The sequence below is a fragment of the Electrophorus electricus genome, chromosome 7 (genome assembly GCF_013358815.1).
Source record: "Electrophorus electricus isolate fEleEle1 chromosome 7, fEleEle1.pri, whole genome shotgun sequence".
NCBI classification, from domain to species: Eukaryota; Metazoa; Chordata; class Actinopteri; order Gymnotiformes; family Gymnotidae; genus Electrophorus; species Electrophorus electricus.
The window spans coordinates 7,625,981-7,652,094 of record NC_049541.1 but is presented as its reverse complement, the minus strand read 5'-3'; the positions used below and the strand labels follow the sequence as shown (position 1 = coordinate 7,652,094).

The window sequence follows — 26,114 nt, the reverse complement described above, 5'->3', positions numbered from 1 at the left end:
ATTGACTAAGAGTCTGACCTGTCTAGTTCCCTAGTCATAAATGTCTGTGGAATGCCATGCTCATGGTACTCTCCAACATGCTCCAAGGGTGGCTGCAAAATAAATTCTTATAAAATGTGATGGCCCATATCCAATGATTTCTTCAAAATTTGGCTTGGACTTCAAGTTGTCTTATTAGTGTTCATAGTACACCTACTTTTTCACTTACATAGTGCAATTACTTTTTGTTCTTTTTTACTTTGTTTTGGGGGCTCAAACAGAGTGCAGTTTATATAAGTGGAACATGTATAATAAAATAATATGGCATGTAGTTATAAATACATAATTTATTAAAGGTTTAGTCTGCAGTAGATTGTGGTAAAAGTCTCAAGGCTAATAATATAAATGTATTAACTGTGATATGAATCTTTTTTTTTGCACACCAGCCATGTGTAGAATTTTATTATCAAACACATTTAAACAAATGACAGTATTTAATTGCAGAAAAATGCTAATTATTCATAAAATAATCTCAATGATCTAATATGTACATTTAGGATCCAAATTAATGTTTCTTTATTATTATTCTTTATTTATTGTGCTAATAGAGCTTCAGACATGGTCTTATATGAACATGTGTATTAAGTGTAATGAAAGTAACATTTTACTTTTAAAGTGTTTTTTATTTAAAAAACATGAAAAACAAATATATTTTTGAATCATTTATTGTTTGCCTTAGTTGCTTATAATCAGTTGTTTGCTTGAGACTTCGTGTGCTTCTTTTTCTTTTTGTTCCACCTAATGAGATATAGTGAATCTTTGATGACCCATACATTCAATACAGGTTTCTTTTTCAATACAGGTTTCAATACAGGAAAAATTAAAGCTCTAGGCAGGTGTCTACTCTTCAATTCCAAGACGCTGGCTATACGTACTGATAAGCGTTCCCTGGGGATTACACCAAATGATCGACAAGTGGTACTAAGGCATATTTACACTTTATTGCGTAAAAGAAAACTAACTCCCAATTCTCTCTCTCTCTCTCTCTCTCTCTCTCTCTCTCTCTCTCTCTCTCTCTCTCTCTCTCTCTCTCTCTCTCTCTCGCTTAATTGTGAAATCACAAACCTGTGTAAATTCGTCATATGATATGTTTGTAAAGGCAAAGCGGACTTGGGAATTTCCAAAAAGGCCAGTTCCCTCAAATAACGCGCCACAGGATAGTGGTGCGTTCCAACGATTGGGTAATATTGAACAAACGATGATTATGTCCCCCTTCCTTCGGACTCAGCCCCTTTCAGATCCAGGCTTCACATAAAAAGTGCTGTACCACCGAACATTACCCTCTGCGGCCGCGAGTTACATCGGAAGCCCAGTTTAAGGAATCCTAGTATGCATATCTTTCTTGTTTCTGCATTCCTCGGATACCTCGGTAATACAAGTTTTCCATTACTTTTTTATCGATTGATATTTTAAACAATTGTTAACATGTCACCGCTTAAGGGAATGCTTTAAGTGTCATTAACCTTTAGTGCAGGCTGCACCCTCTGATCTGAAGATCAGATGGTGCCTAAAGTCAGACCAGGAGCTACGCAAGTGCATCTACCTCGCATCTAAAGCGCCGCAGCTAGCTTGCGTGAAGCGCGACGGATCTGAGGAATGCATTAGGGCCATCAAGGTAGAGTACTGGGTGTTTTGTGTCTAGATACGTCACATTTACTTTTTAATGTGAGCGTTTGGTATGATTATCAACAGATTAATGAATGACCAACACCACATAAGTTACTATACTATAGAACCTCAAAATGTTACAGTTACATCACAAGGCCAACGAACATTATATTTGTAATACTATAAGAGGCAGGAAGTCTTAGTAATGATTCAATTATGCAACTATGTTTATCAGGAAGGTGAAGCAGATGCCATCACTCTCGATGGAGGAGACATCTATAGAGCTGGACTCACCAACTACGACCTTCATCCTATCATTGCAGAAGCTTATGGTGAAGGTAATTTCTCTAAGAGAATTATAAAACACCTGTGTACATAGCTGAGTTTTGAAATGAAAGGGACTGATTGTACCCCAGTGAAATCCCATGTGAAATTTTACACATGAAATTGCTGCCTTTTTGTCTTTGTATAATTTTTTCCTATAAAAATGGAAAACATTTAATTTGTTTCAGGCATAGAGACATGCTACTATGCTGTTGCTGTAGTGAAGAAAGGCACTGGCTTCAGCTTTACTGAACTTCGTGGGAAAAAGTCTTGCCACACTGGTCTGGGGAAGTCTGCAGGTTGGAACATTCCCATTGGCACTCTTCTCTCAAAGGGGTGGATTCGGTGGGCTGGTATTGAAGATAGACCTTTGGAGGAAGGTAAGTAACCTTTGGAGGAAGGAATAGAAGTCCTTCTGTGGTTCTCAGGAACAAAAATTGTTTCCTACCAAACAATCCGTAGCCTCCCCATCCTAGTTCTCCCAATGGTGTCAAATCTTAGAGAAGAAAACTGGTAATTAATATACACTATATGGCCAAGAGTATTTGGACACCCCTCCTAATTACTAAGTTTATTATATAACCATTCAATCAACGTAGACAAACATTGGTCAACAGTAAGTGTTTTATTGTGAAATGGAAGTGTCTAGGAGCAACAACAGCTCAGCCACAAAGTGTTATACCATGCAAACTCAGAGCAGGGCTGTGATTGCTGAAACACATCACAATCATGTATCCTCTGTTGCGTCACTTGATATAGAGATCAGAACTGCCTCTAGAAGTAACATCGAAAGTAACAAAAGAACTATGTGTGGGGAGCTTCATCAAATGGGTTTTGCTGGTCTGGCAGCTATGCACATATATGTGCAATATCAAGCATCAGCCATAGTGGTGTAAAGCATACCACCACTGGACTCTGGAGCAGTAGAAATATGCTCTTTGCAGTCTAATTGACATATCTGCAATTAGTGGATACCAGCAAAATGCCGCCTACCTGAATGAATAATGTAGTAAATTTTGGTGGAGAGGGTTGATGCAACTGTTTTTCAAGATTTGTACAAGGTCTTTTAGTTCCAGTGAAGGGCAATGTCAATGTTACATCTTATAAATACATTTTAGAAAATTATATGCTTACAACATTATAAAAGCAGTTTGGAAAAGGCCCTAACCTTTCCTATGCTGGACCTCAACCCCACTGATTGAGAGCCCACACTTTTTGGGATGAATTAGAACATCAGTTGCAAACTACACGTTCTCATCTGATCATCTGTGTCTGATCTCACAAATGCTGTTTTGACTGAATATACAAAAATTCAAATAGACACAATCCAAAACCTTGAAAGAATTCTCAGGAGACTGGAGGCTGTTATAGTCACGAAGAAGGTCAGATCCATATTAATATCCATGATTTAAAAATTGGATGTCCAGAAGACTCACATAGGTATGATGGAATGGTGTCCATATACTTTTGCCATATAGTGTATGTTTAACTGTCCCAAGGCTCTGAGTTGGAGCCAGTTTGTATGTAACATAAACTTGACTGCTTTACAGCGGTGATGGAATTCTTCTCAGCCAGCTGTGTCCCTGGAGCACCAAAAGGTTCCAAACTGTGTCAACTCTGCAAAGGTGACTGCTCACGATCTCATAAGGAGCCCTATTATGATTATGATGGAGCTTTCCAGTAAGAATCCCAGTATAATTTCAAGTTATCATAAATTATAAAACATTATTAGTCTTCATGTGTTATGTTTTCATTTTTGCTGTCAGCTTTGCCACTGACACGTTATATGGCACATCTTATCTATTGATACAGGTGCTTAAAGGATGGAGTTGGAGATGTTGCTTTTCTGAAACATCTAATTTGTTACTGTTCTACCGATCCTGGTAAGCAAAGAGTTTTTATGAATGAAAACAGTTGCTGTCTTTGTACTTGTTCTAGCCTGTTTTTCAAATATGGAGATTAAGGGCGTTTTTACACTTCTCTCTAATACCTGAGTCTACACCCAGGACCAATTATGGGCTCGTTTGGGGGAGGAGCTTATTATTGCTGGTTTCCAAACATTATTTTTCTGGCACAGGTGTGCAAAAAATGGTAGCCAATAGGTTCATCCATGTACTGATTTTTATTATTTACCTTGAGTATAAAAATACTTGAGTGGTAAAAAGCACCCCTTTTGGAATACATGGCATTCCACTGTGTAGGAACACATGCAAATAGGAAGAAAAATTTTAGTGATGCAGGTCAGCAGAGACATGCTTTTTCCATGATTCTCTCAGTAACCTTGCTCCAGTCCTAAGGAAGTGTGGTTTTATTAAACATATTCTGATGCATAAAAGTGATAACATGGGACCATTATATGAATAGTCTACATTAAATACATTGCAGTTCTTTCCCCACCATCACAAAACTTGAATAAGGAACTGACATGATAAGTTGAAGCTTTCACATTACAAAATGAATAATCATGCAGCCCCACAAGGCGTTAGGAGCGAATAGCTTCCACACTTTGATTAGACTGCATGAGATATTGCTAGAAGCGAATCCCAGGCCACTGATTTCAGAAGAACCAGACATCAGTCCTCTGGACTACTGCTGGTCTTAAAAATAGCTTTCACACTTGACCAAATGTATCGAACTTGCAGCGCAAGTGGACCTGTGTCCGGAAAAAGGTTCTAGTGTGAAAACGTCCTAAATCATAAATAGCAAGTTTTTCTCCATGATCCCCAAAATGCTAACTTCACTTCTGTGGTTATCACTTGTTTTTTGTTGCTTCTTTGTTGTCTTATGACTGTTCTCTGTTGTTGACTCTTTGTGAATCGAGGTTAAGCTCTGAGGAAGGAGCTACATGAAAATATGATAATATTTTAGATTATTATTACTATTGTTGCTATCTGATATTTTAGTTGAGAAAGTCAAATATGAACTACTGTGCAAAGATGGCACAAGGAAGAGCCTTGATGACTACAAGACCTGCCACCTGGCTAAACTCCCTGCCCATGCTGTTGTTAGTCGCAAAGATCCAGAACTGGCTCACCGCATCTTTCAGGTTCTAACCCCACTCAAGGTATCGTGCATGGTACATCTATCCACATTGCTCTTTGTATTAGTAACTATACTTAAATTTATCCTGTCTAAAAAAATAAAGACCATGTTGTATAAGATATGAAAGCTGCGCATGGAATCTGATGCTGATTAAGTTTGTGTTCCCTAGGACTTGGGTCTCTTCTCTTCTGAGGGCTACTCAGTGAAAAACCTTATGTTTACAGACTCCACAAAAAACCTGGTGCTGCTGCCTAAAGCCACTGACTCTTTCCTATACCTTGGGGCAGAATACATGGCCACCATCTTTGCTCTCAAAAAAGGTCATGCACAAAGAAATCTGATACAGAATTAAAAACAGTGGCCATTCCAAACTGCACATGTCAAAAATACTGTGCAGATAATACAATACAGTTTGTTCAATAATTGTTTTCAATGCATATGATTGTGTAGAGTGAATGGCTTACAATATGTTTGCTGTCTCTTTCTCAGACCTTAGCATAGACAATGCTTCTCCTGCCATTAACTGGTGTGCAGTGGGCCATGCTGAAACAGCAAAGTGTGATAAGTGGTCCATCAACAGCTTTGATGAGAAGAACGGCTTCAGGATTGAGTGCATAAGTGGCCAAAGCATTGAAGACTGCATTGGCAAGATCATGGTAATATAGGGTCTTAAGCAGACATGGTTTTAGGCTCATGCCAGCACCTGTGCCCTTCATGGAATGCTTAACTGAAATAGGCACAGTCATCTTTTTTTTTCATGCTTTGTACTTGCAGCGTAAAGAGGCTGATGCAATGGCTGTTGATGGAGGGCAGGTATATATTGCTGGCAAGTGTGGTCTGGTACCAGCCATGGTAGAACAATATGATGAAGGTGAGGAACATAATTTTGGCTTGATGTACATGTTCATCACATTATATGTACACATATTTTAAATGATATTTTTAATAGGACATTCAGTAATTAATCATATACATAATATAAATAGATAGCACTATAACTAACTCGTTTTTTTTCCCCCCAATAGCAAATTGTGCTTCTGGAGTTGGTAGGTGAAGTGTATTCTCACCCATGTTCTTAATTTTTGCTCTGTTCCATCTCCTACCTGAATCCTAATAGAAAAGGGTACTTAAAAACTTAAACACATAGTATGGTATGGACTCAGTCAAACACTGAATATTTTCCACAAAATGCTATCATTGAATTTATAACCTAGACAATGTTGACACCGACCAGGTTAACTGTTATCTATGTTAGTGTAATGGGGTGAAGTTTTCCTTTAATACTGATAGTCTTAAAACCATACCTAATTTCGTTCATGCTCCCCTCAGATGTATCCGCTTATTATGCAGTAGCAGTAGTGCACAAAGACTCTGGTTTGACCTGGGAGTCACTGAAAGGCAGAACATCCTGCCACACTGCCGTGGGCCGCACTGCAGGCTGGAACATTCCCATGGGTCTCATTCACCAGGAAACCAGAGATTGTGACTTCTGTGAGTATTGCTACCATTTTCTGGTACTTGCTGGTACTATGTTGAACTTTCTTTCTGCAATAGCAGGGAAAATGTATTTATTATTAGAAATAAAAAATGTAAAGTCTGTTCCTCTTGTACGCATTTGAGGGTTTCTGTTTTGAAATAACATATACTGAATAAAGCAACCTGTCATAATTTAGGTCTACCTGATCTGCATCTTCATATGATGCACATAGTGGTCTTTGCTTTGTTTTTGAATACACTTTTTTCTTCCACAGCTAAGTACTTCAATGAGAGCTGTGCTCCTGGTGCAGACCCAAAATCCAGCCTGTGTGCACTGTGTGCAGGCAGTGGCAAACTTGTGGGGGGAAAAGAGGCCAAATGCAAAGCCAGCTCAGACGAACTTTACTATGGCTATGCTGGAGCATTACGGTATGGTTCTGATGAACTCAGTACCCCTTAATTGTGCTGTTAATGGTTGCAGAAAGAACATTGTGGTCAGGTCCCATAATGTCATGAATAGATTCTGAAATGGTATTCTGTTTGAGTGTGTGCTCTCTCCCAGGTGTATGGTTGAAGGCAAAGGTGAAGTGGCCTTTGTTAAACACACTACCGTACAGGAAAATGCAGATGGTAAGTCGGTAATGTGCAAATAATAATGCTAAATTATAACATTAGTTCTTTGTTAGAGAGACCTCAATGGCCAGACCACATGTCATACAAAAAGTACATATTTGGGGCATACCTCTCAAGTCTCATGTATTGGACTCTAATGGCCTGAGTGCCACAAGGCAAGGAGCAGGACATACAGACTCCCTAGACGGAGACAGACATTTATTAACACACAAAAAAGACAACAGCAATCACATATAAACTAAACAGTGACCATGAATACAAATACAACTAACATAAACAATAGTAACAGGAACAATGACCCACAATGATGTGCACACCAACAGGGGGTTTAAATACATACAGACATAATGAGACTAACCAGGTGTAGGTGTGTGCTAAACAACGTAGGTGTGGTTACAAACAAGACAAACTGTGAATTCCCATTGTGCATGGAGGGCTGTACCACGTGACCAGTGGCAAGGGGAGCATTCTGTGACATGGCGGAATAAGACTCACACATTCCAGGACAGATATCATGCTCTCAAGCTCAAAAATTAAAATCTCACACAACACAAAAAGCTTTGTCATAAAAGCCAAAATAGTGGAGTTTATTGCTGACTGTATTTGTTTTGTTGCCATGGCAGTAAATAAAAACGGAAACATAAGTGGCTGAGCTCTCTTGCCACGTTATTTAGCTAAGCCAATGAGATGCGCTGATGGTTAAATTAGAACGCAACCCACATACCCAACAAAACTGTTAAGGCTGGCCACCCACTTTTCAGACACATTTTGAATGAGATCACATATCACAGATCTCTGTAAGACTAGCAACAATTAGGCTGTATCATATGCATCATCCCCCACCACCCTGTTTTGCATTCACTCTAGGAAAAGGTCCACAATGGGCTTCAGGTCTGAAATCAGCAGACTTTAAGCTGATCTGTCCTGGTGGCTCTGCTGAGATCTCCAGCTACAGCACCTGCCACCTTGCGGTAGTGCCAGCCCATGCCATCGTGACTCGGCCAGAGATGCGCACTGAGGTGGTGTCTGTGCTCAAGGAGCAGCAGGTGAGGGCAGTGCTTTGAGCAAAGGAGATGGCATAAATTGCCCAACACTAACAAGTACAGACCATGTAGTGTCAGACTGCAGAGTTTAAGTGTTTTCTCTATAACACACCCAATTATAGTCATGAGCGGTTTGATAATCATCTGTCATAAGTGCTGCAAAGATGTCTGTATTCAGTACAGATTTAGTGCAGTACTGAGCTAAGCAAATTACTTGTGTGCACCAGTTTGAAGGTTCCTTGTTCCCTCTTCCCTAAAGGCTGAATTGATTATGGACCACATAATCAGCACTTTGACTTTGAGGCTACTCAGTAAGGTAGTCTGTGGAAAAACAGTACAGACGAATGCATGCTTCAGTGAGGCAGAAACTATTTAATTGTTCTTCCTTTGCCTTTCAGGCTAAGTTTGGTGGTTCCAGCAATGATTTCTCTTTCAAGATGTTCCAGTCAGAGGATGGACGAAATCTACTCTTTAAGGACTCTACGAAATGTCTTCAAGAGGTTCCACCAACAAAGTCCTTCAAGGAGTTTCTAGGTGAATCCTATGTAGCCATCATGGACTCTCTTCACGAGTGTACTGGCAGTATTTCAGGTAAAACATACTTATAAATGTACAATATGTGGTATCTGTAGAGCTTTTGTTTCTTACAAAAAGTAAAAAAGGACAAAGTTGGATTTTTAATCACAGTTTAAAAACTCTGTGCCATCTTCATTTTATGGAACTCTATTCAGCAATGATATTAAAAATTCAGCATATAAAAAAACTTTTAGACCCCATTTAGCTACTAATATTTTAGGAATTAATTAAAAATAAATATTTTATACAGCATACTAATAAATTATCATTCTAAAATATTCTAAAATATACACAGTATAAAATATAAAACCACCCTTTTGCTATATACAAAAAATAAAAAATAAATTACTGTCAGAACTTGACCACTGGCAACTGTGATTGGACATGTGTATAGGTGTTGGATAATTCATTTGCATGTGTTGCTCATCACTGGGCTGTTGTCTATGATATCTCATATGGGAGACACAGCAAGTCCATCAGAAAACAATCATGCCACAGTGAGATTATCAAGTTTTATTTTTTGGCTGTTCAGTTGACAGTACTTTTGTTTCCTTTAAAGGTATAGATTCAGAGAGGTTATTAAGTCTATGCCAAGTAAAGCTGTTTTCAGCATAAAAAGTGACAGAAATTGTCATATTATAGATATGATTCAGTGTGCCATGGCACAAATAAGGTTGTTTTTTGTATAAACAGCAAGGTGAAGACTACTATGAAGCAATGGCAGATGATACAGGTATTTTCAGTATAAATTCTCAGGCAGAGGTGATACAAATGACACAGTAAACACAACTAACTAAAATGGTTGCAAGTTTGACAAGTTTGTACTCATCTTAAAAGTGCAGACAATTTTCAAAATTCTGGAATTTCTATTTCTCTAACTTCTTATCTATATTTTTTGCTACAAAGTCACATTCTGCTTCAAGCAGCAAACATTCATGAATCCAGCATCTTGATGCTCTCTCGACAATCTGGTCCCTAAGCATTACACTACTGGCAACACCAGTTAATGAACAAGGATCCTCTGTTGCTTACACTATGTAGACAATATAGATTTAACAAAACACGCAATTGCATAGAGAACACGTCTGCATCCAGAATGGAATTTCTATCATTAACAGTTTATTTTTAATACTAGTGTCACGTCTGCCATGAGCACCATCTACTCAGGACTACATTACCCAAAAACCCCCTATTCATTTCCAGTGACCAGATTATTAGTCTCTACTGTGTCTCATTATCCGTATAAGTCTCGTTTGCCTGTCTGATTCTCTGGTTACATTGCTCTCTATCTGTATTTTTGGATTATTCTTTTTGGCTGTTCCCCATTGGATTTGTTTGCCTGGTTGGATTGTCCTTGGTTATGTACTTCTACCTGTCTTTGCAACTTGGATTGCCCTTACCAGGTTAAACTATTTTGTTTTACTGCATTCGATTCCATCTCTGTTCAAAAAACAATACAGAAGACCTGGCCATCTATGGATTCGGCAGGTACAGGAGTGTTTCCAGAAACATTGGCTGCTCAGGGCCAGTTGCTAGGCCAACATCAGCAACTAGAGTCCTTGCTTGATGAGGTAGAGGAGCTTACATGACAGACACAGCAATTTATTGCATTGGTTTCTTTGGTAATGGAGAACGCATCATCTTGCTACGCTAACTACCAGTGAGGTGAGAACTCCCAATGTTATCACTCTCCCCCTATCTGCAGCTAGTAATTCTCCTTTTCAACTTCCAGATAAGTACAATGAGGATCCTGCAGGCTGTTCTACTACAATACTTGTATTTTGCCCATCAGCCTCCATTCACAGACTCTGTCTGTATTTCCCTTATCATTTCTTTATTATGTGTTAAGACTTTAGGTTGGGCTAACACTATATGAACTGAGGGTGGTGATATTACTATGGATTATACTCTTATTGTCAATTTTGGGCTGTGTTTTATCACCCCATAGAAGGTAAGGCTAGTGGTGAGTTGTACAGTTTATGACAGGGTTCTTGGACAGCGGCGGAGTATGCCTTAGATTTCCATGTTGGCAGCAAGCAGTGGCTGGAATGAGGTGGCTTTAACTACTGCTTATACAAGGACTCAATGCTGCGATTGTTACAGAATTAACTTGCCAAGATGAGTCGAAATCCCTGGAAGGTATAATCATAATAATTATCTATCCATCTGGGTAATCTCCTATGAGAGAGAGGAGAACCAAATGTCAGAGACAAGCAAAATACAGCCCATCTCCACTGCCTGAGAGGGAAGACATGCAGATTGACAACCTCAATCTCAGAGAGTATAAGATGCAGATAGAGCAAGAAAAGAAACCTACACTAAATGTTCTGGGGAAACAATGCAAACTAACATGGTGAGTAGTTCCCTGTTTGTGACTACTCTGAAACCATTAATAATAAAGACGGAGGTGCTCCATAAAGACAGCATTACTGTCGTTCCAACCTTAATAGACTCCGGAGCTGCTGGTAACTTTATCACTGAACAATTTATAAGGAATCTGAATATCAAAAGCATCACCTTGTCACCCATATTAAGAGTGAGCTCACAGGATGGCAGCCCCATTGGTTCTGGTCCCCTCACTCACCGTACTGTCCCTCTTACCTTGCATTCCAGTGCACTTCATAAAGAACTGAAAGAGCCAATTCTTGTAGAGGAATTCAAGCAATGTCTTCCTGAGAATGTGGTGGTATACTTGAATGAACAGAAAGCTTGTACTTTGACGATCACAGCTACATTAGCTGATGAATTTGTATTAAACTACAAAACTGTTTTAAATCCTCCCTGTATGCTGCAGTCGTGCTCCAGCTCCATCACAGAAATCAAGAACACGCCTCCCTCAACTACAGTTGTGTCCCCAGTGGAAACATGAGTGTTTTTACTGTCACAAGCATGGACACATAATAGCTAACTGTCCTGCTCTTAAGTGCAAGAATGCGCGTGCCACGGATGCTCCAAAAAAGTTAAATGCTGTGAGTACATTAACTTTGTTACCACTGTCAGATATAGAGCTAGTTTTTAGACCTTTCATTTTTTATTATTATATCTCTCTTTCGGAATCTGATTAAAGGAAACAACAAATTAGAGTTTTGAGAGATACTGGAGCAGCCGCATCCCTGGTTTTGAACAGTGTGTTGCCATTTTCAGAAAAGACTTATTGTGGCAGTGACATCCTCATTCAAGGCGTTGAGTCAGGCAGACTTAGCCTACTGCTGCACAATATGTTATATTCAGACAATTACACTGGTGTTGATAAAGTGGCTGTTTGTTCTGAATTGCCAGTGAGTGGAGTTTCTTTTATACTTGGGAATGACATCGTTGGTGCTATTGTGTTCCCTGTACCTGAAGTGGTGGAAAACCCTGTTGACTTTGAGCCTGATAATTTGTCAGTTCCCTGCTTGTGCGTTGACCAATGCTCAGGCACATATGTTAGGTGACTTTTCCCTATCAGGCATTTTCATGAGTAATCCTTCTAATGATTCGGATGTTTCTGAGACTGTTCGTGATCCTAACCCTACTGCACCTGCTCCGATCATTTCACATGACCTGATGTCTATGTCAGATCTTATTGCTGCTCAGAGGTCTGATGAGACACTAGCTCATTGTTTTAAACTGATTCATAGGAAAAATAAATCCTTGGGCTAACAAAGCAAGTATTTCATTCAGGACTATGTTTTAATGAGAACATGGGCTCTGTTCACTACTAACCTAAATTGTGATTTTGTGACTCAAATAGTTGTTCCTTTGTCGTATCGCTCCCACGTACTGTCTTTAGCTCATGATCATCCACTCTCTGGTCATCTAGGAGTCAGAAAGACCACTCAGCGTATCTTAAAACATTTCTTCTGGCCATCAGTTAGATCTGATGTAGCAAAGTTCTGCGGTACCTGCCATACCTGTCAATTAGTTGGGAAGCCTAATCAGGTTGTTCCATCTGCTCCAGTGTGTCCCATGTTACGAGATATTCTGAAGCTATTCCCCTTCATTGCCTAAAGTCAAAAGCTGTGATCAAAGCACTGATTAAGTTCTGTACCACATTTGGCATACCCAAATGTGTCTAGTCTGACCAAGGCACAAAGATTGTCTAATCTATTCACCTAGGTTACCCATGAGTTCAACATACAACATCAAGTATCCAGCGCCTATTACCCACAATCTCAGGGTGCTTTGGAATGGTTCCATCAAACCTTTAGGAATATGCTGAGGATGTATTGTTTGGAATCTGATAAAGATTGGGATGAGGGAGTCCCACTTTTATTTGCCATCTGTGACACTGTGAATGAGTTTCTTGGTTTTAGCCTGAACACATTACTTTTGTTTTTCTGTTCCCTATGTGATCCTGTCTAACTTGTCTCGAACTAACTACATGATAGCTATACTGAAACAACAACGAAGGTCGCTTGTGTCATATTAACATGTTGAAACCCTATCGTAACCGCACTAAGCATTCTGGTTCGGGATCCTCGATAGCTTTGCCTTCTTCTACTCCTGTTTCAGTTGTTGTAACCCCTACTGAATATGCCGCTGAACAGGATGATTTAGGTCGGAACTGTCTGCCTAACTTGGAAGCATTAGTACATCTCCCTGAAAAGTTGTCTGACTTTCCCTTAGCAGCCAAAGCTGACTTTACCAATCTCATTCAGAAATACCCCACATTATTTTCTGATGTTCCCACTCATACTACTGTCCTTCAGCATGACATTGATGTTGGTCCTTAGTCACCCATTAGACAATACCCGTATCATACCAATCCCCAGAAACATACATTGCTAAATCAGGAAACCAAGTATTTGTTAGAAAACCACCTTGCGATCCCTAGTGTCAGTCCCTGGTGTTCCCCATGCATTCTGGTGCCAAAACCAGATTGCACATACCGCTTCTATACTGACTACAGAAAAATAAATGCAGTTACTGTTTCTGATTCCTTCCCCATGCCTAGAATGGAAGATTAGGTTGGTTCAGCCAGATTTGTAAGCAAGCTTGATTTGTTTAAGGGATACTGGCAAATTCCGTTAACCTCTCATGCATCTGGAATTTTGGCATTTGCTACCCCTGATTGTTTCCTACAATATACAGTAATGCCTTTCGGTCTTAAAAATGCCCCTTTTACCTTTCAGCATTTGATGACTATGGTTTTAGGTGACATGCCTAACTTTGAAGTCTATTTGGATGATGTGGTTGTGTATACCAGCACTTGGGAACATGTACAGATAAAAAAATCTCTTTATCACTTCCAAGGCAAACCATTCAATGGTTTTAAGCCAAACATGGCTCCACTGTCACAATCCTGTGATTTCCTAGTAGGAGCTGGACATTATCACTTGGTCAGCCTGTTGTAGAAAAAAAAGCTGTTTGAATGTACCATGCCTAGTTATAGTTTCCACCTCTGTGAAGAGGTCCCGAACCAGCTTAAAACTTTGAAGTACCTAAAGAGTACCAGGACCTGGCAGAGGCTTTTAATAAGGGGACAGCTGCCAACTCCACACCATCCATATTATGGTTCTATTGAGTTAATATAAGGGGGTACACCTTCTCGTGTACATCCATACCCCCTTTCTATCACTAAGAATCAGGCTCTGTAGAACTGCATAAAAGAAGTGTTGGAGCAGGGATATATTTGCCCCTCTAAATCCCATGCTTTTTTGTTGCAAAGAAGGATGGAAGCTTACACCCTTGATTGTAACCTTATTTAGGCCTCTATAATACAAGTATCCAAACCCATTGCCACCATTTTCCTCAGCATTTGAGCAAATGCTCAAGTTGGATTTGAGGAGTGCTTACAACTTGCTTAGAATCAAGGAAGGAGATGAGTAGAAGATTACATTCATTACAAATTCTGGCCACTATGAGTATTAGGTTATGCCGCATGATCTTGCCAATGCCCTGTCTGTGTTCCAGTCATTTATCAATGACATACTAAGGGACATGCTCAGTGGGTTTGTGGTCACTTACATAGACATGTTGATTTAGTCCTCATTTCTACCAGAACATGTGGTTCATGTTAGAAGGGTCTTCCAAAGACTGCTAGACAATAACATATATGTAAAGGGAGAAAAATGTGCCTTTCACCTCCAGAAGATGCCCATCAGTGACAATGGAGTCACTATGGAGAATAAAAAGGTGGATGCTGTGGTGAATTGGCCAGTTCCCCAAACACCAAAGGATTTAGAGATTTTTGGGGTTCGCAAATTTCTACCACTTCCATGTTAAAAAGAGGACCCAAGAAACTACACTGGACTCTCAGATCAGAACAGGCCTTTCGGTCTTTAAAGAAAGTGTTTACTGAAGATCCAGTATTGCAACATCCAGATACATAGGAACCATTTCTTGTAGAGGTGGATGCTTCAGAGGTGTGATTAGGAGCCATCCACTCTCAAAGAAGTAAGATACTAAAGCTCCATCCAACTGCTTACTTCTCACACAAATTGTTACCAGAAGAGAGAAATTACGATGTGGGGAATAGGGAACTCCTGGTAGTTAAGATGGCTTTGGAGGAGTGGAGGCATTGGTTGGAGGGGGCTAAACATCCATTCATGGTATTTTCTGCTTAGAATATATTAAGTGCTAATAAGTTACTTCTCATCAAGCCAGATGATCATTATTCTTCATGAGATTTAACTTCCAGATCATTTCAACCAGGACCAAAGAATGTCATGGCAGATGCCCTGTCCCAGATATAGGATGTAAGTAATGAAGAGAAAACAACTGATCCTTTGCCCATTTTATCTGAGGAGTGAATTATAGGAGCCATACAGTGAGACTTTGATGAGGAACTGAGAGATGAACTGCAGGGAGCTACCATTCCTCCATCCTGTCTAGAAGAAAAACTGTGTGTTTCTGGCTTTCCATGGCCGATTGATTACCTAGGTACATTCTTTGTTTACTTCAGGTCACCCTGGGGAGGTCTAGATGCAACAGTTGTTACGCAGGTACTGGTGGGAGATGATGAATAAGGACATACATGACTTCATAGCTTCATGTACACAATCCAAGGCTCCTTGCACACTACTTGTTGGTACCTGCTGGTAAGCTAATGCCCCTTCTAGTACCAGAAAGGCAGTGGTCTCATATAGCTATCAATTTTGTTACTGATTTGCCACTTTCAGAATGCAAGAATACTGTACTTACGATTTTGGACCGGTTCTCTAAGGAAGTGAGATTTGTGCTCTCTTTCCCTTCCGCCTTTGCGACAGCAGAGCATATTCCAACATGTGTTCAGGAGGATATCATATCAGACAGAGGACTTCAATTCACATACCACGTATTTCATGGAAAACCTGGGAGTAAACATCAGCTTGACTTCAGGATACCACCCCACCCACAAAGCAATGATCAGGTGGAACAAGTAAACCAGGAACTAGGAAAATTCTTATAACTTTACTGCAGAGAACAGCAATCTGAGTGGTCCAACTACCGTGGTGTGAAAAAGTGCTTGCCCCCTTCCTGATATTTTTTTTTTGCATGTTTGTCACACTTAAATGTTTCAGATCATCAAACAAATATAAATATTAGACAAAGATAACACAAAAATGCAGTTTTTAAATGAAGGTTTTATTATTAAGAGGAAAAAAATCCAAACCTACATGGCCCTGTGTGGAAAAAGTGATTGCCCCCTAAACCTAATAACTGGTTGGGCCACCCTTAGCAGCAACAACTGCAATCAAGCATTTGTAATAACTGGCAATGAGCCTTTTACAGCACTGTGGAGGAATTTTTGGCCCACTCATCTTTGTAGAACTGTTGTAATTCGGGCACATTGGAGGGTATTCAAGCATGAACTGCCTTTTTAAGTTCATACCACAGCATCTCAATCTGATTCAGATCAGGACTATGACTAGGCCACGCCAAAGTCTTCATTTTGTTTTTCTTAAGCCATTCAGAGGTGGACTTGCTGGTGTGTTTTGGATCATTGTCTTGCTGCAGAACCGAAATGCGCTTCAGCTTGAGGTCACGAACAGATGGCTGGACATTCTCCTTCAGGATTTTTTGGTAGACAGCAGAATTCATGCTTCCATTTACTACAGCAAGTCTTGAACAGCAAAACAGCCCCGGACCATCACACTACCACCACATGTTACTGTTGGTATGATGTTCCTTTTCTGAAATACTGTTACGTTTACACCAGATGTAATGGGACATGCACCTTCCAAAAAGATCAACTTTTGTCTTGTCAGTCCACAAAGTATTTTCCCAAAAGTCTTGGGGATCATCAAGATGTTCTCTGGCAAAACTGAGATGAGCCTTTGTTCTTTTTGCTCAGCAGTGGTTTTCATCTTGGAACTCTGCCATGCAGGCGATTTTTGTCCAGTCTCTTTCTTATGGTAGAGTCATGAATACTGACCTTAACTTAACTTGCCTGGGAAGATTCATCACTGTTGCATGTTTTTGCCATTTGTGGATAATGGCTCTCACTGTGGTTCGCTGTCCCAAAGCTTTAGAAATTGCTTTATAACCTTTTCCAGACTGATAGATCTCAATTACTTTGTATCTTATTTGTTCCTGACTTTCTTTGGATTGCCGCACAATGTCTAGGATCTTTTGGTCTACTTCACTTTGTCAGGCAGGTCCTATTTAAGTGATTTCTTGATTGAGAACAGGTGTGGCAATAATCAGGCCTGGGTGTGGCTAGAGAAATTGAACTCAGCTTTCCAAAGATGTGATAAACCACAGTTAATTAATGTTTTAACAGGGGGGAGGGGGCGCAAACACTTTTTCACACAGGGCCATGTAGGTTTGGATTTTTTCCCTTAATAATAAAAACCTTCATTTAAAACTGCATTTTGTGTTTACTTGTTATCTTTGTCTTATATTTAAATTTGTTTGATCTGAAACTTTTGTGACAAATGTGTGACAAACATACAAAAAAAAAATTTCAGGAAGGGGGCAAACACTTTTTCACACCACTGTATATTATATTGGCAGAGATGGCACAGAACGCCATCAATCATTAATCTACTGGACTAATGCCATTTCAGTGCATCCTAGGTTACCAACCACCATTTGTGCTTTGGAATCCAGAGCCCTCAGTATCACATGCAGTTGATGAATGGATGAAATGGAATGAATGGGTTTGGGAGAGCATACAACAAAAATCCACCAAGCAAGCTCATGTTTCCCGTATCAGCTCTCACCAAAGGAGAGCACCTGCACCGATGTATTCAAATGAAGACAGAATATTGTTATCCAGAGGTAGCTGTAAAATACAACCTACATAGGCCCATTCCTAATAAAGAAAAAAATGATTGATGTTACTCATTAGAGTTACCCAGTTCCTATCGCATTTCTTCATCGTTTCATGCGTCACTATTGAAGCCCTATTTAGCATGACTATTAACGTCTCCTTTAGTGGAGAATGCTCTCTCACCACTGGAGATTGTTGGCTCCCCAGCTTACACTGTGCGGGAGATACTAGGCTCCAGGAGACGTGGGAACCAGATACAATATCTCATAGACTGGAAAGGTTATGGACCAGAAGAGAGATGTTGGGTCCCCAGGAGGGACGTGTTGGATTTACTATGCTCTTAGTCTCATCCTGTGACCCACTCCTCATCCCAGGGGTTGTCTTCATGGCCGTTTGGCTCTGCCAGCCGACTCTTTGGGGGTGGGGGTGGGAGTGGAGGTGTGCCTCAATAGCACTATCTACTCAGAACTACATTACCCAAAAACCCCATGTGCATTCCCAGTAACCAGATTATTAGTCTCATCTGTGTCTTGTTATCCTTATGTTTCTTTGTATATATATACACACACACACACATACATACATACATACATATATATATATATATATATATATATATATATATATATATATATATATATATATCCCTCTATGATCATTATTTTTTCACGAACTCTCATTTGCCTGTCTGACATTTCTGAGCCATTGGACACTGTTGTACAGTTATGTGCAAAATAATAGCAGTCTAACATCACTAATGTATTTAATTACTGATTTTGGCAGAAACGATAATACAACATGGAGGAAAAATTCATGACTAGGTGTAGCCGAGTAATGGTCAACCAACAGAATCAAGCCATGACATGCACTCTGCTAATTGGATGTAATTGACTCGTTTAATGTGTTCAAATTAATAACATTGTGGAGTTCAATTAGTGAGGTCATTCATTCTGTGAAGAAACAGGTGTCAATTATGGCCCTTATTTAAAGAAGGAGGGCAGGAAATGTTGTGCCTGCTGGTTTTAGCCCTTACTCAGTGAGTAAAATGGGTCGTTCCAGACATTGTACGGAAGGAGATAGAGCTTTGATCAATAAGTTGAATGGAGAGGGGAAAATATAAGGAAGTGCAGAAAATAATTGGCTGCTCAGCTAAAATGATCTCAAATGACAAACAAAACCTGAAACATATGGTAGGAAAATAAATCGTAATATAACAAGAATGGCAAAGAAGCATCCAATGATCAGCTCCAGGGAAATCAAAGAAGATCTTCAGTTACCTATGAGTACTTCAACAATCAGAAGATGCCTACGTGAAGCCAAACTATTTGCAAGAAACCCTCGTAAAGTACCATTGCTGAAGAAAAGTCATTTTGAAAAGGTTACAGTTTGCCAAAGAACACATTGACTGGCCTAAAGAGAAGTGGCGCAACATTCTATGGACAGATGAGAGCAACATTGTTTTTACTGGGTCTAAAGGCCACAGACCGTTTGTGAGACAACCCATAAACACTGAATTCAAGCCACAGTACACTGTGAAGACTGTAAAACTTGGTGGTGCAAGCATAATGGTTTGGGGATGTTTCTAATATTTTGGAGTCGGACCCATTTATCACATACCAGGCATCATGGACCAGTTTGAATATATCAAAATACCAGAAGAGGTCATGTTGCCTTATATCTGAAGAAGAAATGCCCTTGAAATGGGTGTTTCAGCAGGACAATTAGCCCAAACACACCAACAAGAAGGCAACATCCTGGTTCCAGACCAAGAAGATTGATGTTATGAAGTGGCCAGCCCAATCCCCAGACCTCAGTCTGACTGAGAATTTGTGGGGTGACATCAAAAATGCTGTTTTTCATGCAAAACCCAAGAATGCAGAAGAACTGTGGAATATAGTCCAGTCAGCTTGGGCTGGAATATCTGTTTGCAGGTATCAGATGTTAGTTGACTCTATGCCACACGGATGTAAAGCAGTTATCAGGTATAAAGGTTATACAACTAAATATTAGTCCATTGATCAAAAGAAAAGCTAAATCTGTAAAGAACTTTCAGTTTATACTGTAAATATTCAAGTTTGTAAATGAAAATGAAGACACTGCTATTTTTTTGAACAGGCCATTATTCTTTTTTCTTCATTTTCAGTTTAAACATTTATATTTCATTCATGTTTTCATTTGGAATTGAATGTGCAGTGCTCCCAGTGCCTTTGTGTATATGGAAATAAATGCTATTATGAGGATTGAGCTTTTTCTCAATTGTTTTAAACACATTGCTATTATTTTGTACATAACTAAGTTTTCTCTGGTTACACTGATCTCTGCCTGTATTTTTAGATGACCCTTTTTGCCTGTTCCCCATTGGATTTGTTTGCCTAGTTGGATTGTCTTTAGTTATGTACTTCTATCTGTCTTTGTCTACAACTTGGATTGCCTTTACCAGATTAAACTATTTTGTTTTATTGCATTCGACTCCATGTCTGTTCACCAAACATCACAACTGGGGATCATACAGCAATAAGATATTGTGTTGCCACTGATGTTCTTAAAATGTTTTTAATTAATTTATTCAGGAACACTACAAATAGCATTATCTCATCAGAAAAGTTCGATTTCAACATGGAACATGTAATACTATATACATGTAAGCATTTATACAGCATATTTAACTGGTTTAATATTTTTGGCTGAGTCCAGGATTTATTGGACATTTATTGGAAACATCTAACTGTTAGTCAGGTGGTCATATCACTGGCCATTATCTGCCATTGTTAATGTATGCTGTTTTGTGTAATAAGCGTAGATTGACTAGGTCTTCACCATTAAAACAGATTTGAATTTTTTAAAATAACTCAATTCTTGGTCTAAACAGCCTTTACAATTTGATAGAAACATGTAAACAAGATGCTCTGTCAAAGTGAGTCTGACAAACTGACAGTCCCAATCTGTTATTAACAGTGAAAATATCACATGATCCAGCTGTAGCAGGAAAATTCTTCATATCCGGCAGGACTGTGTGCCTGAAAATTAATTGGTGTGTGCTGATAGCATATAAAAAGGCAGGATAAAAGTGCAGCATGCATGACTTTGGACTGTGGCCAAAAAATAAAAATTAATTGCAGCAGCAATGGTTAACAGTAGTTAGAATAAGACCAGTAAGTTAGAAAGCTAGCACTGTATGTAATTATAGCACTGTATGTAATATATAGTACTTGGGAAACACACCTAACACTAAACTTGCCTGTCTCTGTCAGATGATTGAAAATTGTAAGTTGCTCTAGATAAGAGTGTCTGCCAAATGTATAAAAAAACTTGATAACTTAGATGTCCTGCATAGATAGCCAGCTAATGGTAGAGTGGGCACTCAAAATTAAAGAATAGTGTAGGGATGTATCAACAGCACATTAGCAAAGCAAGGCTTTTCTCCAGTAGCAATGTGTGTTTGGTGGCTATCTCTACTCTCATGACCCAAAACAATGAGGTTGTTTTGCTGCTTTTAAGCTTGTATTCTGGTCTAATGTAGCAACAAGTAATCGTCAGGTAACTGGAACAATGAGCTTGTGAGATTAAGATAATCATCATCATTCTCAGTGATCATTCCCACAATATTTGATTTCTTTGACATCCTTACATCTCAAAGAAATGGTAGTGGGAATCGGTAGTACACTCTCAGGTACAGCAAGATGTATTTCAGTGTATATTTGCTTGTTGGTTTGATTAGGCTGCTACTGTTGGGATGAGTTACTTAAGAAAAGTAACCAACCAGCCTTCTCTTTAGGCTGCATGCCTCACATCAGTCATATCAGAGGCCATTCGTGTATTTAGTAGTGGTGTTGTGAATGGGCAACTGTACATTTATTTAGAGGAATTTAGAAAGAGAAAAATGAACTAAGTTTCTCAGTACAAAGAAATATTCCATCATTTTCCATTCTAAACTCTATCTTCTAGATCTGTGTTTTGTTGTTGTTGATTACGACAGACAATTTCAACATATTTTCCTATAAAGGGAGAGAACAGCTTATTTACTAAAGACACATTTAATGGAAACCAAAAGACAGTTTTAGATTTTTTGTCCCTCTGCCTTAAAGAATACATTTTTAGATTTATTTATAGCTTTACACTTATGGGATCATATTTGTCACTTATTGTGAAGGTGGCAGTGATTGCAGAAAGGGAGGTTCTTTATTATCCATAATAAAAAGAACAGAAAAATAAAGTGGCGAGTTGGCACAACGTTAAAAGAAAACAATAAGGAAACGCAGGCAGAAAAGGCTTGAGGTGTTTAGATGCAGGCAGGGTATTAAAGTTCCAAGTTTGTAGAACACACTCAGAGTTTTGCAGTGCTGAAACACAGTAGCCAAGGGCTAATGCATAGCACTGAACTATTAAACTGGTCTCCTGTGGTCTTAAATCGAGGAAGAATAAAAGAGGCAAAACAAGGCACAGGTGCATGGAACCAGTACTCAGGTTATTAAGAGTGGGGTGTGTGTGTGTGTGTGTGTGTGTGTGTGTGTGTGTGTGTGTGTGTGTGTGTATCAGCGTCCCTCAGGCTGGGTGCTGGCGCAATGTGACACTTATCTATTGCATGTATATTGGAAATATATTAGTAAATATATAGTGTGATATTTTTCAAAAATATTGTGTATATTTTAGAATAAACTAATAATCTATTCTTAATGCTATTTCTTTAGGTATATTGCCTGCATATTTTTTTATCATGTACAAAATGTTATTTGTGGCACAATACATTAACAGTTATTTGTACAATAACTTGTAGTTGTTTAAATTGAGTAACTATAAAATCTATGGCAAAGACATTTGTGAACCCTTTAGAATTTATTTAATTTCTCCATTAACTGCACCCAAATATGAACTTATGAATTAATTGAACTTGCAGATTTATTTTATGTAACCATTCATCGCTATTGCAGCTAAGTGGCTGTAGCTTTGGAACAGAAACAGAATGAAAACGCATGGTCCTGATGGGTTAATCCTGTTTCTCACCATAACCAGAGATCCTCTTGCATTAGGGAATCTGCCATAGTAGGTGATACACAAATAACATGCAATTAGACAAACTAATTTGACTTTGCCTTTATGAACAACATTCTAGTGCAATTACTGTGCAAAACAATTTTACTTTACACACACAGTATCAGCTGCACTGCATGTGTATTTTATACTTTACACATACAGCATCAGCTGCACTGTATATGCATGATATACTTCACACACACATCACTGTTTTGTGTGGTTTACATTTATATATATATATATATATATATATATATATATATATATATATATATATATATATATATATATATATATATATATACATATATATATACACACACACACTATATATATATATATATATATATATATATATATATATATATATATATATATATATATATATAATAATATTATTTTGGTATGTATGTACAACTATGTTAGTTTATATTAGATGTTATACTGTGATGCTTGGACAACCTGCTATAGATCATGCTACAGCATTTTAATGGGATAGAATTCAGGATTCTGATAAAGGATTTTTGTGGATCACAGTTACTGTAAACATGATAATACTGATGAGAAAGTTAGGAGAAAAAAATATGTACTATCCTTAACAAATAATAATACTGATTATTTACATGATCTGAATTTATACACGCTCAGTTGTAATATTTTATGCAACATTTGCAACAAACAGTTAAACATACACTGAGGGATAATCAAAACACTTTGATGGCCTTACTAAGTACACTTACTCTATAGCTGTACCAAAAGGCATAATTTACCAAGCAATGCTCATAACATTTAGTTCTTCATTAGATTATCATTTTGACAGTAGACAATGTTTAAGACCAATATGGTGCTATAGAAATTCAGTAATATAGATGTATAGTGTTTAAGTCTATGCCTACTTGACCAAAAGGCTAAGGCAAATTATTTAGCAAACCAAACCCTGTTTTAGCAGGTAAGGTGGTTGCTAGGGGCACCAACCTAACACAATATATGAGTATTGTGAGCAGGAGGATTCCCCCAAAAATTATGCCTATGGAACTGGAAGAGCTCTGGGTGATGAGATATGTTCTGAGCTGGGATTTCAAATCTGAGGAAGAGGAAAGATTATGGAGACTGAGTTCCATGGTTTGGGAACGATAGCATTTATTGCCCTGTCATAAACTAAGGACAATATAATATGATGTACTTGGCATATAATGACAATGTAATGTACTGTGTCATCAAACCATGTATTGCACTGAGAGGAGGGCACAGATCTTATCTTCAAAGGTGTATGATCATCAAGAGCTATAGAGATGGTATGGTTACAACTGAATTGGATATTATCGAGACAGAGTCATTTAGTGATGTCTGAGAGAGAGAAAAAGCGTGTATAAATAAAGGACTGTTGAGTAACTGATTTAAAGCTACAATAGGTTACTACTTTTACTTTTTTAAGATGTAGGAGGGGAGATGATAAAACTGTTTGATATGCTGATGCTCAGAAATACTTGGAAATAAAGACAGTGACATTGTTTAGACTTCCATGGTATTTGAATGTTAAATTGGAAAAGATGCTGTCCAATCTATTGGAAATTATAGGCCAGACCATATTGCACCATGTTCGAACAAACACACTGTTCTAAAATGATTGTTTTTCATAGATACCTTTCATAGAAGTATTTTTTTGATCCGTGGTCTTGATTATTTTAACATTTAATATATTGTGAGCAGTTGCGGTTTTTACCACTATGCAAACCATGCAAATGCGTGGGGCCCCAGAGATCAGGGAGCACCCTGCTGGCCACAAGCAGTTGGCTGAAGAAACAACCACATGCATTCTTTCTATCATTGCTTGACACCAAAGAGATACTGTAACATGCTAGCTAGGTAATCAGGACTCTTGAACGCAACCATGAAATGCTCATATTACAGGGTCACCTAAGACCTCCTTTCCTGGATGAATAAATTAAATTTCAAATTCAATAAATTTCAAAGGGTTCACAAACCTTTACTTTTAACTATGTTTGTTATGGCAATCTGTATACTAACTATATTGCTTGACACATTGTACTTAATGCTGTATATTTGTTTTGTAAGTGTTCTTAGTAAAGTCACAAATCAATTTTCTTTTCTTTGGCTTTCACAGAGCTGGAGCAGGCTTGCACTTTGCATACATGCCAACAACAGCAGTAGTCCACTGTTTGTACAAAATTGTCCAAAAAACTGTACATTACAAATTGCATACAAATAAATTGGCACAGTTTCAGGAGGACTAAGGATCACTGCTAAAGTTTCGATAAACAACATTATTTTGGCTATTGATAGATACCTAAATCAACTAACTTTGTTTTGAAATTGACTTTGGTTACTTGTAAAACTGAGACATTATTATAAAGGAAAATAACAATAATTAAATGGTAGTTTGAAGAGTAAGAGTTATAAAATATGGCAAGGGACATTATTTAAAAAGGTATTCTAATTATTCCATGTTGTAGAGGTTCTTTTAAGTCATTTTAAGTTTTAAGGAATGATAAACATACTATATAAAGTGATGTCACTTTTTGCAATATATGTGCATTGTAACCAAATTTCACAAATGGAACATTTTCCAGCAATCTCAGTAATATCAGTATATTTACCTTATCTATTACTGCAGAGCAACACCTGTCTAAATGTAGGCTTACATGTAAATGTACAAAATGAGTGACACCCCAGTGAACACAAAAATGTTTAAAATGCATGAAAAATATGATTTTGCCAGACATTCAATGGATTCCATATTTTGGCCATGTCAAAGGTTTTTCATACATCTGTTCATGGTGTAGAAAAGACAAAAATTGTATTAATATACAAAGTGAATTGTCTCCCTGTACTTTCAGTGTCAATCTAATAAAGGCAATGTCAGTCACCAAACATATCTTGTGTAACTACATTTTGGAAAAGTGGTAAATTGTATAAACTTGATTTTCTGATGATACATTGCTGTAAATCTGATGTAAGATGTCACTATATCTTGAAGATTATTACTGAAATAGATATTCAGCATATTTGTGAGTGTCCTGGAACAGTTTGAGAGAGATTGCCATAAGATTCCCTTAAGAGAAATACTGTAACTCATCTTTCCTCATCTAATCTACATATTGTTAGTCCAACCTTCAAATATGTTCCACAATTTTCTTCAAAAC

At 38.3% G+C, this 26,114-nt stretch overlaps 1 protein-coding gene across 2 annotated transcripts; it reads left to right on the top strand.

Annotated features, from left to right (window-relative positions):
- Window positions 1-1,299: 1,299 nt before the first annotated feature.
- Window positions 1,300-25,821, top strand: LOC113590883 (serotransferrin-2-like). Of its 2 annotated transcripts, none has more exons than XM_027031222.2 (17): window positions 1,300-1,408; window positions 1,509-1,654; window positions 1,883-1,985; window positions 2,160-2,351; window positions 3,522-3,651; window positions 3,784-3,854; window positions 4,875-5,035; window positions 5,183-5,333; window positions 5,503-5,669; window positions 5,788-5,884; window positions 6,039-6,059; window positions 6,343-6,504; window positions 6,765-6,918; window positions 7,052-7,119; window positions 7,990-8,168; window positions 8,564-8,756; window positions 25,076-25,821. In XM_027031222.2, the coding sequence occupies exons 1-17, from the start codon at window positions 1,369-1,371 to the stop codon at window positions 25,120-25,122; spliced, it is 2,082 nt and encodes a 693-aa protein (XP_026887023.1). In that variant the 5' UTR covers window positions 1,300-1,368; the 3' UTR covers window positions 25,123-25,821. The 2 variants fall into 2 exon arrangements, with proteins under 2 accessions (XP_026887023.1, XP_026887030.1); XM_027031229.2 differs by lacking the exon at window positions 25,076-25,821 and adding an exon at window positions 15,628-15,667.
- Window positions 25,822-26,114: the final 293 nt, after the last annotated feature.

Bases quoted from the DNA above. Each gene is read 5' to 3' on its own strand.
- LOC113590883 (XM_027031222.2), top strand. From the start codon at position 1,369: ATGCATATCTTTCTTGTTTCTGCATTCCTCGGATACCTCG. The intron at 5,334-5,502 runs GTCATGCACAAA...TCTCTTTCTCAG, and splicing joins CATCTTTGCTCTCAAAAAAG to ACCTTAGCATAGACAATGCT. The intron at 5,670-5,787 runs GTAATATAGGGT...TTGTACTTGCAG, and splicing joins ACTGCATTGGCAAGATCATG to CGTAAAGAGGCTGATGCAAT.